This window comes from Prionailurus viverrinus, chromosome E1 (genome assembly GCF_022837055.1).
Source record: "Prionailurus viverrinus isolate Anna chromosome E1, UM_Priviv_1.0, whole genome shotgun sequence".
NCBI classification, from domain to species: domain Eukaryota; kingdom Metazoa; phylum Chordata; class Mammalia; order Carnivora; family Felidae; genus Prionailurus; species Prionailurus viverrinus.
This window is the reverse complement of record NC_062574.1, coordinates 17,889,355-17,905,864: the sequence shown is the minus strand read 5'-3', so window position 1 is coordinate 17,905,864 and position 16,510 is coordinate 17,889,355. Positions and strand designations below refer to the sequence as shown.

General features: G+C 53.8%; 3 protein-coding genes and 3 non-coding genes across 9 annotated transcripts; 5 read left to right on the top strand and 1 right to left on the bottom strand.

The window, feature by feature from the left end:
• The first annotated feature begins 95 nt into the window (after window positions 1–95).
• RPL23A (ribosomal protein L23a) lies at window positions 96–3,251 on the top strand. Its single transcript, XM_047833537.1, has 5 exons — window positions 96–240; window positions 843–1,026; window positions 2,304–2,480; window positions 2,911–2,980; window positions 3,192–3,251. Exons 1-5 carry the CDS (start codon window positions 216–218, stop codon window positions 3,204–3,206), a joined length of 471 nt encoding a protein of 156 aa, XP_047689493.1. The 5' UTR covers window positions 96–215; the 3' UTR covers window positions 3,207–3,251.
• LOC125152231 (small nucleolar RNA SNORD42) lies at window positions 692–758 on the top strand. Its single transcript, XR_007147089.1, has one exon. It is a non-coding gene; the product is annotated as a small nucleolar RNA SNORD42 (small nucleolar RNA).
• On the top strand, window positions 2,146–2,217 carry LOC125152238 (small nucleolar RNA Z17). The gene has a single exon (XR_007147094.1). It is a non-coding gene; the product is annotated as a small nucleolar RNA Z17 (small nucleolar RNA).
• Window positions 2,788–2,836, top strand: LOC125152232 (small nucleolar RNA SNORD42). The gene has a single exon (XR_007147090.1). It is a non-coding gene; the product is annotated as a small nucleolar RNA SNORD42 (small nucleolar RNA).
• Window positions 3,252–3,689: 438 nt separating the features above from the next.
• TLCD1 (TLC domain containing 1) lies at window positions 3,690–5,445 on the bottom strand. The gene is made up of 4 exons (XM_047833536.1): window positions 5,089–5,445; window positions 4,675–4,757; window positions 4,502–4,584; window positions 3,690–4,237 (listed from the first exon to the last, which is right to left on the bottom strand). The coding sequence occupies exons 1-4, from the start codon at window positions 5,280–5,282 to the stop codon at window positions 3,854–3,856; spliced, it is 744 nt and encodes a 247-aa protein (XP_047689492.1). The 5' UTR covers window positions 5,283–5,445; the 3' UTR covers window positions 3,690–3,853.
• A 1,634-nt stretch (window positions 5,446–7,079) lies between these two features.
• On the top strand, window positions 7,080–16,421 carry NEK8 (NIMA related kinase 8). Of its 4 annotated transcripts, none has more exons than XM_047833330.1 (15): window positions 7,080–7,700; window positions 9,519–9,724; window positions 9,962–10,194; window positions 10,425–10,556; window positions 11,047–11,255; window positions 11,419–11,498; window positions 11,581–11,762; window positions 11,866–12,016; window positions 12,714–12,790; window positions 13,120–13,237; window positions 14,115–14,265; window positions 14,500–14,663; window positions 14,769–14,927; window positions 15,093–15,251; window positions 15,637–16,421. In XM_047833330.1, the coding sequence occupies exons 1-15, from the start codon at window positions 7,654–7,656 to the stop codon at window positions 15,663–15,665; spliced, it is 2,097 nt and encodes a 698-aa protein (XP_047689286.1). In that variant the 5' UTR covers window positions 7,080–7,653; the 3' UTR covers window positions 15,666–16,421. The 4 variants fall into 4 exon arrangements, with proteins under 4 accessions (XP_047689286.1, XP_047689284.1, XP_047689285.1 ...); XM_047833328.1 differs by having other exon boundaries at window positions 12,618–12,790; XM_047833329.1 differs by lacking the exon at window positions 7,080–7,700 and adding an exon at window positions 7,744–8,255 and having other exon boundaries at window positions 12,618–12,790.
• The last annotated feature ends 89 nt before the right edge of the window (window positions 16,422–16,510 follow it).

Here is a 16,510-nt window from a genome sequence, read left to right as displayed (position 1 = left end):
ACACTACAACTCCCAAGAAGCTATAGTGTCTTTCGAGGGAAGAGGTGGAGCATGCTTAATCACTCTGGGGAGGAAACTAAACCTAACTACCATTCCCGGCGGTCTCCGCGCCATAGATTATCCAATGAGCTTTAAATGAAAAGTATCGCGATTCTTCCGTGAGACTTGGCTCTATAAGCCCCTGGAAACAAGCCTCGGAAATCCTTTTCACGAAGATGGCGCCGAAGGCGAAGAAGGAAGGTTTGTGCTGGGGCTGGGGGTACCGCAGCTAGTTGGCCTGGGATTCCCGCAGAGTGAACAAACTGGGAGGATGGAGGCTGAGCTAGTTCTTGGGGTGTCGGCTCCGGAGCTACTTCTAGCATTCTGCCACTCTACGGCGCGCGTGGGCCCAGCCGCATGGGCTGAACTCCGTGACAGGGTTTGGGGAGGCAAGTCCGGCCGCCACCACCTGTCGGGGCTGCCAGACTGTTGGCTTTGGGGAACTACACGCATCCATAGGCCGGAGTTTCATGTCTCCAGACCTGAGTTGTTGTCCGCACCTAATTTTCCTTTTTTCCACGTGTTAGACGGGGCTATGAACGGTTAAAACTATTAGAGTATATGGTTGTCAAGTATCAAGCATTCGATCATTGCTAGGTGTTTTTTTTTTTTCGTCGTATCGCTGGAGTTATTCCAAGTTCGCCCCAGTACCGTGCATATGATGGAAAAATTGTAACCTCCTGAGACTTGTGATGTCTTCAAAGGAACCGCTGATGCACGTGTGCCTTGGAGCGCCCGCTAGGGGTCTTGAGAACGGAAGTGAATGGTTTCTGAATCCCGTGCCTTCATATTCTTTATTTTAGCCCCTGCCCCTCCCAAAGCCGAAGCCAAAGCAAAGGCTTTGAAGGCCAAGAAAGCAGTGCTGAAAGGCGTCCACAGTCATAAAAAAAAGAAGATCCGTACGTCACCTACATTCCGACGGCCCAAGACACTGCGTCTCCGAAGACAGCCCAAATATCCTCGAAAGAGCGCCCCCAGGAGAAACAAGTCAGTACTGCCCCTTTCCCATGAAAAGATCTTGGGTATCCTCCATTCGTAATTTGGAAATTTACCAGACCTACAGCACGCCTTGTCAAATATCTGTTGGTACCTAGTGTGCGTCTCTTAATAGTGTGAAGAGATTGTTAATGCCCTATTTAAGGACAAGAGGAGGCATTTTGACAACATTGGCAGGCATTGTTTAAGACAACTCAGTGACTTCTGGTTATTAGGTTAATTATTGCTTCACATATGGTCAGGGTTTTAAAGTCTGCTTTCTTGGAGTATATAGTAGGACTTTGATACATGCTTTTGTTTTGGAGTTCCCTATTACTGTAGGGGACAGTCCTTGGTGACAGTGTGGGATGATTCTAGGTTGATAAGGATATTTAATAATCTGTATTAATCAGAGAAGGCCTGCAGCAGTGTATAGAAGCTTCTCATTTACTCTCAACTCGTTAAACTCAAGGAATAGTTGGGGGGAGGGGAGGGTTGGAGTTTTTGAATATTTGCCACACTACTGGTAATAACTGACCTTAAGGGCCACAGATTAAAACACCAGTAGTAATTGCCACCTCCCACTGCTTTCCTAAGAAAAAGGCAGGAGTGGGTTCTGCCCCATTTGGACCTAGGAGTTAGTGTGAGGAGAGGTTGAGACCTGATGTCTAGCTTTAAAACAGGAAGCACGTGTCCAGGTGAATGGAGACTTGTTTCTCTGAATTTCAGGGGGAAAGCTGTGTTGTAGGTGTGTTCAAGCCACTGTAGTTTTAACTTAGGCTGTTAATAAGGGTTGCTCTCAGTTGATGGCCCTCAAACCAGTTTTCACCAACCAGAGGGAGCAGAAATGTCTGGCTAATCTCCTGATGAAGCACCAACATTCTTTGGAACTCTAGCCTGGGTTTTAAGATCCCATAGTCCAGCTTTGTGCTCTAGGGGTAAGTTGTTTAACCTCAGACGTGTCAAGTTTCTTCCAGAAGTTTGCCCTCCAAAATGTTGAGGTCAAATAAATAATGGAGGGGTTTGGAACTCAGAGCTGATTCTTTAATCACTTAAAGGGTGAAAGTCCTTCAAGCAGAAGAGTACAGGGTTCTGTCCCCCAGGCTGAGGTTCCAGGTCCCTAAGTTACAGGGTGCAGATGATGACACTGTTTAGCGACCAAAGTCTGACAAAAATGATTGCTACTTTATTGTCTGATGCACCTGGGCTCTTCTGGCTTTGAGATCTAAAAGAGACCTAATCCTTTTATTGGACCCAGGCCAGATGACACCATTTTGCCTCTTCCCCAGGCTTGACCACTATGCCATCATCAAGTTCCCCCTGACTACAGAGTCAGCCATGAAGAAAATAGAAGACAACAACACTCTTGTGTTCATTGTGGATGTCAAGGCCAACAAGCACCAGATCAAACAGGCCGTGAAGAAACTCTATGACATTGATGTGGCCAAGGTCAACACTCTGATCAGGTGAGCCAAGAAATCTGCATGGAGTCAGTAGGTTTCACAGCTTGCAAGCCTTGAGAAATGAGTGATTTCTGCTGTAGTTAGTCCTTTGTATCTATACAGACTTTAGAGGACACATTAGTTCTCCTGCCTCTAGGACTTGATGTATGGAGTTAGTGTTCATTTTCTTGATCCCTATACCTCTAGACAGACAGGCCCTAGAGTAAGATAAAATTTATGTCAGATTACTTGAAGTTTTAAAATGTTACATGGTGTTCCATGTAAAAGGGAGTTGACTTCATTTGTGGCTTGGTGGCATCCCTAGCCTCCTGTGCAAATGCTGGAAAAGACTGACATGGACAAAGGAACCACTGATGTGCCATAAAGACTAGGGGAAGAAGGGAGGGTTTGGGGGCTGTGAGAACAGCGGGAACTAAAGCTTCCTTCATCCTAGGCCCGATGGAGAAAAGAAAGCATATGTTCGACTGGCTCCTGACTATGATGCTTTGGATGTTGCCAACAAAGTAAGCTTCCTTTGCTGTTAACTCACCCCCGAAGTGCAAGTGATGTGTCCATTACTGACCAAAACCTGACTTGCTGACTTAGTCTTAAATGACTGCACCCCTATCCTTAATAGGCCTTTTCCTTGCCTTATTTTTGCTTTTTAATCATGACCTTCCAGCTTAATCTTCACATTTTATCTCCCAGTAACAAAGCTCCCCTTTTGTTTTTCAGATTGGGATCATCTAAACTGAGTCCAGCTGGCTAAATCTAAATATAAATTTTTTCAACATATATGTTTCTCTGTCAATTTCTGGTTGGGCTTCAGGAAGGCCATACTGTGGTGTATACACACCACAGTAACAAGGCTTGGGCAAGACTCTTGGTCTACTTACCCTGTTGGAACACTCTGCTTTAGCACCTCACCACACTTGTTAACATTTTAGCAACAGGAACTCAAATATTTGTGGCCCAGATGAGGGTTGGTTGTCTGTCCTAGGACAACTACGATTTGCCACCATCATAGTGGTAGGAGAAAAAACAAGAACCCCTCCCTTTATCCCTGGAAGAGGCTTTGTATGAAACCAGTACACAATACACAATTCTCATTAGCATCCACTTCAGGGCAGTGTGGGATGGCTGCCTTTCATAGCACCTTGTCCCCGCACCCAACCAGCATGTCCAACCGGTCTGTCTGCTTTCCTCACCCCTTGCCCAAGAAAGGACAAGGACTTCGGAGGAGTGCTTTCATTAGCATTTTCAATAGTAGGTGCAGACTTGAAAGGTGGAGGTTATCCCCAGGATGCCCCAGGCTTGGGGCTAATTCTTTCATATATGTGTGAGGCTCTGTTCTTGGCTGTGTTTGCTCTTGCCACAAGTTGTAGGCTTTGTGCCTCTCACTCAGTCAAAAACTTGTCTTTGTGTTGCTGGCTGGGGACACGCTGAGGGCAGAAGTCTGAGCGGAGGAGACGGGAAAAGTAGATGAGGATCATGATGTCCAGCATGAGCAGGATACCCAGCAGAAAAGTGCCCAGAGTCCTCTGGCCCAAATAACGCAAGAAGTAGTGCGTGAGGTAGGCCTGAGGGGCCAGGCGGAAGAGAAAGTACATGACCAAATTGACATATTTGTTGACCCGGTAGAGGAGAAGGTGCTGGGCATTGTTGATCTTCATCATCATGCGGAAGGTGAGGAATATGTTGCTGACCTCCACCAGCAATGTTAGGACTCCCCCACCGACAAAACTGCTCCAAAAGATGCCTGAAAAGAAGGCACCCATGGCCTGGAAGACACGGGTGAGAATGTGTTAGGGAACCCAGATACCATCAGTTTGTTGAGATACTAGGTAAGGCCAGGGATTGCTAGCCTAAAATAGCCAAAAGCACAGAAACAATGCCAACCCTCTGTCCCAGCAATGGGATGTAGGACACAGGTTAGAAATGGGGTTAAGAAAAAGATGGGTCTTTACCTCCCAGGTTCAGACAGACAAGGCTGAGACTAGATTACTAGCACCAGGCCTACACCATATCCCCTGCGTCTCATTTACCATGACGTGGTGAACCAGGTATTCCCAAGAAGCTCGGGCTTGATGACTAATCACGATGTCCACCGTGTCGTGGATGAAATACCCTAGCAGAGAGAGAGAAAAAGGTCATGAAAAGACCTGAACAAGCTTTTCCCCGTCCCCCACCTACTTAATGCTTTCTGGGCAAGACCTACCTGCAGAGAAGCAAACTAGCAGGTAGCCAGAAAGCGACCATGCCGTCTCAATCTCCACCAGCAACTCCGGGGTCTGCCATATACTGGGAGCGAAGAAAGCAGGCTCTCAACATCTCGGCATCCCTAAGGACCCTCTAATCCCCCATTACCCTTCCCAGTCCCCGGGGATCTGAGCTCGCGCTATTGGCTGACTGGGCAGTGAGGAGAGAGGCCTGGCTGAAACCCAGGTGTCTCCCGTTTCCCAGATGGGATTTTTTTTCCCCTCCCCCTGGGTCCTCTGCCGCTCCTAGTTGGAGAGTTTTCCAAACAGGGCAATCAGGTAAGACTGCATGGCCTCGGCCTGCCCGAGAGGGATGCGGAGGGTAACGCGGGATCCCTAGCCACCCACCTTCAAAACCCCAGTCCTTTACTCACCACAGCAGCGCCCAGATTCCAGACACGATGGAATGGGCGAAGGAGACGAGCAGGTTGTGCCAGCGCCAGGTGCGCAGGGGGTCGGCGCGCACGTGCGCCGGCAGCGGCAGGCAGCAGAGCGCTCTCCGGAGCCCCCGGAAGGTCAGCGTGGCGCTCAGGAGCAGCGGCAGGGCGGGGTGAAGCAGTGGGGGCATGCTGGCCCTCCCTGCCGTCTGTCTGCCCTCGAGGCGGCCTCCTCGGACTGCTCCCGGAATGGGGCTCCCTCTCGGGCCAGTCCACCCCGGCCGCCTCGCTGCCGGCCGCCAGCCTCGCACAGATTTCGTGGAGCCCTCTAGGCCCCTGCGCTCCTCCCGTGCCCTCCCCGCGGGCCTCTGTCCCCGCCCCCTATCGCCCCCGCCCCGCTCCGCCCCGGCCGCTTGCTCCCGCCCCTCCGGCTCCTAGGCTGCACCGAGGGCGTGAGCGCCGTTTCGCGGGGTCTCCCGGCCCCGCCTGGCTCCCGCGGACTTCGGGCGAAAAGGAGCTCTACTGGGGGCGCCGCCACCCCCGCGGCACCCCCTCTCTGGCCCCTCCCGACTGCCGATGGAGCCCCGTCTCGCTCGCTTGGCCTCATTAACCCGCGTCCCTACTTTCCCCGGGGCTACCGGCTCCCCCTCCTGGGCGGGCACTGAGAGAACACTCTCTCCTCCCTCAACTCCAATCTTGGCATAGCGGGGCGGGGCCCGTCACACACCCGGGTCCTTTAAGCCCTGGTCCTGCAGATGGATCCGAGCCTCACTTCGACAATGATCTCCGCCCATACCCTGTTCTTCCACTGGATCTCTAGCTTCTTCAGGCCAGTTTTTCTGCGTGTATGGCGCCCCGCATCAACTCCGTGCCTGGAAAGGGTCGACTAATCTATCACCACCCCTCTTCCCAGCTCGCTTTTGGGCTCCCGGGGCCGTGCGGCTGTCACAATCCTCCCTCAGACAGTCCCAGCTCTCTTCTTCTGGCTCCCTGGAGACTGGGACGAGGAAAGACCGCGGATTTGCCGGGGCTGCTGGGGTGTGACCCTTACTCTTCAGGCCAGCGGCCCGAGGCAGTTGCAGCTCGCGGTCACTAGGTGTCAGCCTATCCCCACCTTGGGGCGGGATCCCCTCCCGCCTCCAGTGGAACGAAGAGCTAATGCCCGAACTGCTGAGAACCTGGGGCTGGGGGTGGCGGTATGGGAGTGGAAGGGTGTAGCTGGAGGGGAGGGGGGAGCTAGGGAAAAGCTGCTGCGAGAGGGAGGGAAAGCTAGAAGCCTTAGGGGACCAAGAGGTTTGGGTGTTTGCTCTACCTCCCCTGATAGCTCCACGGTTACATATTAACCCCTGTGGGGCTCCTGGGTCAACCACGGCCCGATTGGTTTCTAGGTGAGAGCACGAGTGTCCCGGGTTGAGCGGCTTTTCCCCTCTGTGCTCCCCTTTAGTCACAGGGCAGCTTTGTTTATCAGCCAAGAGCAGCCTGAGGCAGCGACCGAGGGCCCCTCGTGGGGACCCTCAAGTGGTCCTTCCACTTGGGTAGGTTTGAGTACCCTTTTGAGGGGTGGGGCTGGACAGAACATAAACACTCCTTTCTTCACATTCCTCATTCACTCAGAAATAGGGACGCTATCCCTTAGCTAATAATCATCCTCTCGCTCTTTGAGCTTTTATGGAGCTCACACAGAGGAGGCGGCACAGGGAGACAACAGGAATTAAACTCACTCCTGTTCAAGACAATCGTACTGACCAGCCCCCTACGTTTAGGCAGAAGCTTTGAACCCACATCGGCCAAACAGCTCCCTTTCCTCCTCTCTCTGATGTTTTCAGATAGTGGTTCCACTTCCCTTTCATCCCCCTCTCAAGGAGATTCTCCCTATAGTTGAGCGTTGAAGGCAGATTACCTGAGGCAAAGTTGTGTGTGTGCAGGGGGGAGTTGGAAGTGCTGACGAGCGCGGTGCTCACAAGTCCGGACGGCCTGGAGACCGTGTCTCCTCCACCCTAGGTGAATCAATTTGCACAGCTCGGGGTTTCCCCCGTCCCTCCCTAGGCAAACACGAAACTCAGCTAACCTTGCTCCCTGCCCCACAGACCGAGAGTGCTGACGCTCTCGGTACAGTTTTGGTAGTTCATCATTTGCGTGCCAATGAGAATCTGCTCTCCCCTTTCGAAATAGCGTCACTAGTGGGCAAAGAGGTGCTGCGCTGAGAGGTCGGTCCTGGCTTTCCACCCTCACACGGTTGTGCAGGGCACCCCTCCGCTCTAAGGAAGCTTTTTGAGGGCCGGATGCCGAGATGTGTGTGGGAAGTGGCTGGTACCGTACCGCTAACCGCGCCAAGAAACGGCATGACACTCCATTCCTCGGACCCTGAAAAAGTAACTGTGGGTGGGGGCTGGTAAGACCCAGTAAACAGCACACAACAGATACAAGGCTGAACCAACTCCAATCTCACTTGCTCCGCCCCCAATTATCTTGCAACGTAGGGGGCGTGGCCCTAGGGTGGGCGGGTCCGCGCACGCGCCGCGTCTGGGTGTAGGGGTTCCGGAAATGTGACTGAGAAATGAGATGGAGAAGTACGAGCGGATCCGAGTGGTGGGGAGAGGTGCTTTCGGGTGAGCCAGGGATCTGGGGAAGGAAACTGGTTGGGGAGAGGGAAAGTAAGTCCCAACTCCGTCCGCGAATTCTCTGCCTGGTTAGCCCCGCCCCGAGGCGTGAGCGCACACTTGGAAAACCCCGCCCAGACTTCCGGTCTCAGTCCCTGCTGGGAGACTCCGCCTCTAAGGAGGTCACGCCCCCAACAAGCCTGTGCGCCCCCGCAGAGTTCTGTTCTTTGATGCCTGATTCATTCATTCTACGAATACTGAGCGCCACCTCTTACCGGTCTGGCTCTTGGCGCCAAGTATACTGTCAAGACCAAAATAGGCGTGGCCTTTTCTCTCTCGAAGCCTACAGACTGTAGGGAAATAATACAATAAACAAGATATTAAAGCAGTTACCAACAAGCTGCGAGCATAGTATACACCAGGGAGTACTTATTTGGGATGGTCAAGGAAATTTTCCCTGAGAGGTGAAGTTTAAAGCCAAGACTTAAGGAGTGAAGACCAGTAATTCGAAGGTGAAGGCAGAGCTTTTCAAACAGAGGAAACCGTCTATGGGAAGGACCTCATGTGAGAAAGAATTCAGAGTATTCAAGTAACCGAGAAAAAGACTGAAGTTGGAATGTAGTGGGCAAGGGAAAGAATGGTATAAAATGGGATTGTCACAGAGGTCAGGGACCAGATTATGGCCTTATGGGCGGAGATAAAGGGGTTGAATTTATTTGAAGTGTGAAGGGAAGAGGTTTAAGCAGAATGGTCTTGATGTGATTTGCATTTTTAAAATGTCACTCGGGCTGCTGTATGGAACTTAGATTTGAGGATGACAAAAGTGAAGGTACCATTTTAAAGACTCGTGCAGTATTTTAGGCAGGAAATAATGACTTGGCCAAGGGTTGTAGCAGAAATCAGAGAGAGAAATGGATGAGTTCACAATATTTTGGAGGTAGAAACAGGATTTGTTGATGTGTTAGTTTGAAATGGAGGAAAGATTTTGGCATGATTTTCAGGGTGTCTGACTTTGTGGTGGTGTCATTTACTGAGATGGAAGAGACTGAGAAAGGAAAGGTTTTGGGGGCAGGGATCGAAAGTTCTATTTTGATTTTTTTGTTAAAATTAAGGATGCATGCAAGCCATTTAGGTAGAGATGCAAGGCAGGTAGTTGGATTTGTTAGTCTGGGGCTCAGAGGAGAGATATATCAAATATAAATTTGATACTTAGATGATCATTCATTCATATCATCCATTCATTCAGCAGATACTTGTTGAGTTCCTGTGTGCTAAATATTGGGCTATGCTCTGGGGATATGGTTGCGAAGGAGAACAAGAATCCTGCTTTTTATGGATACTAACCAGAGTTGGAAGAAAATAATAGTGTAAATGGCTTCTACTCATTGAGCATTTTTGATGTGCCAAACGCTGTGCTAAGTGCCTTACATGCATTTTCTCAGCAACCCAGGGAAGTTGATTCTGTTTTTCAGATGATAACATCATATAATGCAAGAGTAGATAAGTAGTAAGAGGAGGAGCCAGGATTTGAACCCAGGCAGTTAACTCCAGGGTGTGTGGGAACGTAGGGAGATCAAGACTAACTTCACTGTGTCTTTGGTGAAACTGAATCTCAGATAAGTTAAATGACTTGCCTAAGGTCTCACACAGAGTTTGTGGTCAATTCTCCCTGTTCCTAAACTCAGTGTTCTGTGCATTTAGTTAGATGATCTCTTAGTCTGGGTTTCCTTTCCTCTCTCTTAAGTACTATCCAGTGACCAGGTCTGCCCTGCCTGATGTGTGGCTGGAGGCTCGGCTGGTACCCACCCCTGTACTCTGTGTCCCCAGGATTGTGCACCTGTGCCTGCGCAAGGCTGACCAGAAGCTGGTGATCATCAAGCAGATCCCAGTGGAGCAGATGACCAAGGAAGAGCGGCAGGCAGCCCAAAATGAGTGCCAGGTCCTCAAGCTACTCAATCACCCCAACGTCATTGAGTACTATGAGAACTTCCTGGAGGACAAGGCCCTCATGATTGCCATGGAATATGCACCAGGTGGGCCAGCCTCCTTGCATTGTCCTGGCTCCAAGGGCCTCTCACCTCTGGGACAGGCAGACACAGATCAGCCGGCTTCCCTCCTCAGAATGAGTTTGATGGAGGGTCAGAGGTATAGAGTTCTCATCCCAGTTGTGTGAGGCTAGCAGGCCCTTGCCCTTTCTGGGCTTAGTTTCATAAAGGGAGAGTCCCAGGTATGGGGAGACCTGGATCTGAAGCGGTTCCTTGTGGCTGTAGGTGGCACCCTGGCTGAGTTCATCCAAAAACGCTGTAACTCCCTGCTGGAGGAGGAGACCATCCTGCACTTCTTTGTGCAGATCCTGCTCGCGCTCCATCACGTGCACACCCATCTCATCCTGCACCGGGACCTTAAGACTCAAAACATCCTTCTTGACAAACACCGCATGGTTGTCAAGATCGGGGACTTCGGCATCTCCAAGATCCTTAGCAGCAAGAGCAAGGCCTACACGGTGCCTGGGTGTGGAGGGGAACTCAAGGGTGCTGGAGGTTTTGATGGCCAAGGCCCACTCTGTGTCCCAACTCTCTCCCCACCATAAGACCTTGGCCCCTTAGGCCCTGGCTGGCTGCAGGAAGAAGCACTTGGGTCTGCTTTGGGAAGAAGCTGTCTCCCAGTGGGCCTTGAACAGAGCCTTCCCTCCCCCACCCTCAGGCTATAATAATATCCTCTTCCGCCCTGCAGGTGGTGGGCACTCCGTGCTACATCTCCCCTGAACTGTGTGAGGGCAAGCCTTACAACCAGAAGAGTGACATCTGGGCCCTGGGCTGTGTCCTCTATGAACTGGCCAGTCTCAAGAGGGCTTTCGAAGCTGCGGTGAGTTAGCACCCCCATGGGGACAACTAGGACATCTCTGTCCCTCCTCAGGAAGTCCTCGGCTCCAGCCACCTCTTATTTCTTCTCTTTTGGCTGAGTTATGTTTCCCTCATCAGACCAGTAGGTCAGCCCAGGGCAGGGCCGTGACTTCCCTCTGGCTATGGGTTCCTGAGGGAGGGCTTGGGCCTTTCCACTAAACTGAGGACTCCTGAAAGCAGAGCTCTCCCATCAGATTAGGGACCCTCCTAAGGGCAAGGCTTGAGTTCTCCCAACAACCTAGGGTTCCTGAGGACATAAGTGAAGCTAAGCTCCCCTATCAGGAGTTCTTGAGAGCAGGGTTCAGCAACTGTATCACTTGGGAGTCCCCTCTTCAGACTGAACGCTCTGAGTGCAGGGCAATGACCACCCCATTAGACCTGGGGCCGGGAGACGCTGCCACCCAAGAGCATGACTCCGGCTGTGGCCAACCTCACACTTGATGCTTTCACAGAACCTGCCAGCGCTGGTGCTGAAGATCATGAGTGGCACCTTTGCACCTATCTCTGACCGGTACAGCCCTGAGCTGCGCCAGCTCGTCCTCAGTCTGCTCAGCCTGGAGCCCTCACAGCGGCCACCGCTCAGCCACATCATGGCACAGCCACTCTGCATCCGCGCGCTCCTCAACCTCCACACCGACCTGGGGAGCATCCGCATGAGGAGGCCTGTGCAGGGAGGGAGGGGGACTCTGGGCCCAGGGGAGCACCCAATGGGAGCACAATGAGCCTGGGGCAGAGGGAGCTCCGGGCAAGTCCTCCATTCCTGCGTGTGGGAGTGTCAGGAATGGGCCAGGTCTTGAACCCCCACCCCCACCCCCGACCCACAGGGCAGAGAAGTCCCTGGTCCCAGGGCCACCCATGGCCCCCGGCAGCACAGGGAGCAGGACCACAGGCGCCCGCTGCAGGGGTAAGTCGGAGCCCCCGGCCAGTGCCCACGGCCGCCAAGCCATTCCCACTAGTTTAATAGGCCTGATGCACTGTCCCCGCAGGTATACCCCGGGGACCCGCACGGCCGGCCATTCCGCCACCGCTGTCGGCGGTCTACGCGTGGGGCGGTGGGCTCAGCGCCCCGCTGCGGCTGCCGATGCTCAACACAGAGGTGGTCCAGGTGGCAGCTGGGCGCACGCAGAAGGCGGGCGTCACGCGCTCGGGGCGCCTTATCCTCTGGGAGGTGAGCAGGCTGGGGTGGCCCTGGACGGCAAGGGGGGCCCGGGCAAGCAGGGGCCATGCAGGGGCGGCCGGGGCGCCGCCCACGCCCTCCTGGCCTCCGACAGGCCCCGCCCCTAGGCGCCGGAGGGGGCGCGCTCCTGCCAGGGGCCGTGGAGCTGCCGCAGCCACAGTTCGTCTCCCGTTTCCTGGAGGGCCAGTCGGGCGTGACTATCAAACATGTGGCCTGCGGGGACCTCTTCACAGCCTGCCTGACCGGTGAGTCCTTCAGGGGACTATGGGAAGGCACCCCCAGAGCACCTTCCCTCATTGCTTTGTCATTTGCAATCTGCACACTCAATTAATACTGCTCTCTGCTCTTTATCTGGCTCTTTACTCACGCACTCCCCTTTACCCTCACAAGGGCCTGGCCGAGTAGTTACAGTATACTGTACTCATTTGAGGGAGGCTCAGAGAGAGAGAGACAGAGAGAGAGAGAGAGAGAGAGAGAGAGGGATCTGGAAAGCTCAGATCTTAAAAGCTCAAAGAGGAGAGGGGCGCCTCTGTGGCTCAGTTGGTTAAGCACCTGGCTGTTGATCTGGGCTCAGGTCTTGATCTTACAACTGGGGGGATGGAGCCTTGCATCAGGGCAACAGACCTTGCGGCTGCGCTCAGAGCACAGAGCCTGCTCGGGAGTCTCTCTCCCTGTCTCTCTGCCCCTCCCCAGCTCGCACTCTCTTTCTCTCAAAAATAAATAAACTTCAAAAAAAAAAAAAAAAAAAAGTAAATAAAGCTCAGAGACTGTCACTTGTCCCAACTCACACATCTGAGAAGAGACACCTCTGCCTATCCTTTTCTACCTCCTGTCCCATTCTTCCAGCTTTTTCTTGCTCCTCCAACCCATGGACTGGCTTATCTGGAAAACCAGCCCAACCTCTCTCTCCCTTCTCGTTCCTCACCGCCCCCCACTCTCCAGACCGAGGTATCATCATGACCTTTGGCAGTGGCAGTAACGGGTGCCTAGGCCATGGCAGCCTCAATGACATCAGCCAGGTGGGTGTTGCACATACCTTGGAGAAGAGGAAGCGGGGAGATGGCATGGAGCCCACATTTGAGAGCTGACACCCAGGTTGGGGGCAGGGGATCCCCAGCAGCTAGGTCCCTCTAGCTCCCAGGCTGCACCTGTCCCAGGCAGTACCAGGGGAAGTACCGAAAGGCCGGCCTTCCCCAGTAGTTGCAGTGGGGGTGGGAGGGCAGTTAAAGAGACAGCCGTGGCTTGTGAGAATTCGCCGCTTCCAACTTCATCCTTACATGGGATGCTGAGGCCAGGCAGCCAGTCTAGGCCCCTTGCCCAGTCTCTCTCGCTTCCCCTCCCTCTCTAGCCCACCATTGTGGAGGCGCTGCTGGGCTATGAGATGGTGCAGGTGGCCTGTGGGGCCTCTCACGTGCTGGCCCTGTCCACAGAGCGAGAACTATTTGCGTGGGGCCGCGGAGATGGTGGTAAGCTCTCCACCCCATTCTAGCCTCTTGGCTGCATCTCACAGTACCCTGGCCATGATTTGTTCCCTTCATACCCACCTTCTACCCCATGACTCGTTCTCCGTCTTTTCTCTTCAATTCCACTCATTTATTGACTTATGAAACTTTACTGCACATCTGTGAGCCCCCTGGGCTGGGTGCAGAGACAAGTTGAATAAGAGTCACTTCCTTCAGGGGCTTATGTTGTAATGGGGGAGATTTCTTTCATCAGTCAATACTTCTGGTGGCCCTCTCTGGGTCACACGTCCCGCTGGGCTTCGAAACTAGAGAAGACCTACGTGGGGTTTCTGTCCTCCTGGCAGACTCATTCTAATGGAAGGGATGACATCTCCCTATGACAAAGGACAGACAGGGGCGCCTGGGTGGCTCAGTCGGTTAAGCGTCCAACTTCAGCTCAGGTCACGATCTCATGTTCCGTGAGTTCGAACCCCGCGTCGGGCTCTGGGCTGATGGCTCAGAGCCTGGAGCCTGTTTCCGATTCTGTGTCTCCCTCTCTCTCTGTCCCTCCCCCATTCATGCTCTGTCTCTCTCTGTCTCAAAAATAAATAAACGTTAAAAAAAAAAAAAAAAAAGGGACAGACAGCGTGAGGGCTCCTCCCAAGGTCCAGAGATGTGAGAACCCAAGGAATGGCATGGGAGTTTCCTGGAGAAGGCAGAGGTGGCATCTGAACGGGGTCTTGAGGAGGAGTAGGATTTTGACCACAGAGGGGCCAAGGATGGGCATTTCAGGCTGAGGGCACAGCCTTCGCTCACGCTGTTACCTCTTCTCTGTGACTCCTCATCCTGGCATCACCGACCCTAAAACTCAAACAAGCCCCATCCTGGTTTCTCATTGTAGGCCGGCTAGGACTGGGCACCAGGGAGTCCCACAGCTGTCCCCAGCAGGTATCCATACCCCCAGGACAGGAAGCCCAGCGGGTTGTATGTGGCATTGACTCCTCCATGATCCTCACCGTGCCTGGCCGAGCCCTGGCTTGTGGGAGTAACAGGTAAATAGGTACACCGGGATGACTAGCCTGTCCCCTTCCCCTCCCTGGCTGCTAAGGCAACAAGACATGTCGTTGCCACCAACCAAGGGGCAGAACTAGGGGGCGCTGAGAGTGCTGCTGGGTTCAACCCAGAGTGGGATCTGTGCCCTGGTGACCGGCTCTTGCCCAGGTTGCTGGGAGCAGGAGAGACTATACAAAGTGTCAGCTGCACTTGGGTTTGGCCTGTACCTTAAGGTTCAACAAACTGGGCCTGGACCACTGCTCCCTGGGGGAGGAGCCTGCCCCCGACCAGCAGGTAGAGGAGGCCCTGAGCTTCACACCACTAGGTTCCGCACCCCTGGACCAGGAGCCCCTGCTGAGTGTGGACCTGGGCACTGCTCATTCAGCTGCCGTCACTGGTGAGTAGGACCTGGGCACGGGAGGCCACGGGTGGACTCTCCTGGCCTCCTTGGAATCTCACTTGAGGCATCCCTTTCCTTCCTTCCCTTTTTCCTCCCCTACAGCCTCTGGTGACTGCTACACTTTTGGCAGCAATCAGCATGGGCAGTTGGGCACCAATGCCCGCCGGGTCAGCCGGGCACCTTGTCAAGTCCGAGGCCTGCAGAACATCAAGACAGCGATGGTGGCCTGTGGGGATGCCTTCACTGTAGCCATTGGGGCAGGTGATTAGTGGGCACTGTGGGGGCGGATAGGGTGTGGGCAGTCCGTGGTTATCACGTTCAGGGTTGCTGAACATCGTGATGGGGCCCGTGCAGCAATCCGGGAGGAGAGCTGCTCGCTGAGCCGTGTCCTCCTCCTACTTCCCTGCTTGGGATTCTGTTTGGCAGAAGGCGAAGTGTACTCTTGGGGCAAAGGGGCCCGAGGTCGACTGGGAAGAAGGGATGAGGATGCTGGACTCCCTCGGCCAGTGCAGCTGGATGAGACGCACCCTTACACAGTGACGTCTGTGTCCTGTTGCCATGGAAACACTCTGCTGGCCGTTCGCCGTGAGTTGTTATAACTTTTCCCACTTCATCTACACCAGGGTTAATCCAGCTGGGCCCGGCTCCTGGCCCCATCCCCAGTGGTCACAGCCCAAATCACTAAAAGCCCCCAGATAAATGAAAGCAGAAGTTGCCGGGTAAAACAGCTTCCTACCTGGGGAGGGCAAGGGCGTTTGCGTCTTGGGCCTTGTTGAAGGGCTGCTCCGGTGCTTCCCAGGGCCCAAAGGCCTTCTTTCTCCTCCTACCCCCAGTCCACTTTAGTTTGAACCTCTGTTTCTGGCCTGTCAGGGTCCAGAGTCCAGGGCCATGTGTGGGAGTGGGAGCGGAGGTGGGTATCCCTTGCTGAGGCACTGCCTTCTGGGTCGCTGCAAGTTTCCATACCTTCCAGCGGTTACGGATGAGCCAATCCCACCCTGAGGCACCTAGATACACCTCTGGACCTGGACCACCCTGCTGTTGCTTCTCCTCTGAACGTTCTTGAAATGTGCGGATGCCTGCAGCAAGACTGTCCCCACCAGCCCCTGGCTGGTCATTAACCCGGTAGAAGAACTAGTGAGGCGCCCACTCTCCTTTGGCCCTGGATATGGAAACCTCAACCCACCCTGTTCCCCCAACAACTCTCTTTTCTCTCCCCACCCCTCTTCTCTTAAGTTGGTGTCCCCAGGGACCAGGCTGGCTAGACCTGGAAACCAGACCTAAGTTTGGGAAGCAGGGTGGTCTCCCGACTCTTGGCAGAAAAAAGCTGGAGGTGGCTGTGGCTCCATCCAGATCATGCCCTTTCCCCCAGCCCAGTTAGAAAATAAATCGCTGGTGCCCCCTGCGAGAGCAGCTCTACTTTGGAGCAGGGCAAGCCCAGTCCTGCCTGGACTGGCCATTCTGGCAGCCTAGCTTCTTCATTGCCTGCCCTGCAGGGAGTCTTGCCACCTACCCCCCGCTCGGTAACCTGAGGCACGGATTAGCACAACTTCTGAGCTCTTTCCTCCCCTGTCGACTGGAAATGCATCTGCCAAGGGTACCAAAGTGTCTACTGCGGAGCTAATCCCTGCTGAAGGTTGCCTCTCACCCCACACCCCAGCCTTTCCCCCAAAGCAGGTTGGGAGAAAGGGTTGCTGGCTGGGCCAGACCAGTTTTCCAGATGACTGGGAAATAGCGCCAATAAAAACATCAGCTGCCTGCCTAGAATGTGGTCTCTTCAGGGTTGGGGGTGGCGACACCCCAGGGCTGGGCAGGGCCGCGGTTCGGCCTGGGGAGGAATGTAGGCG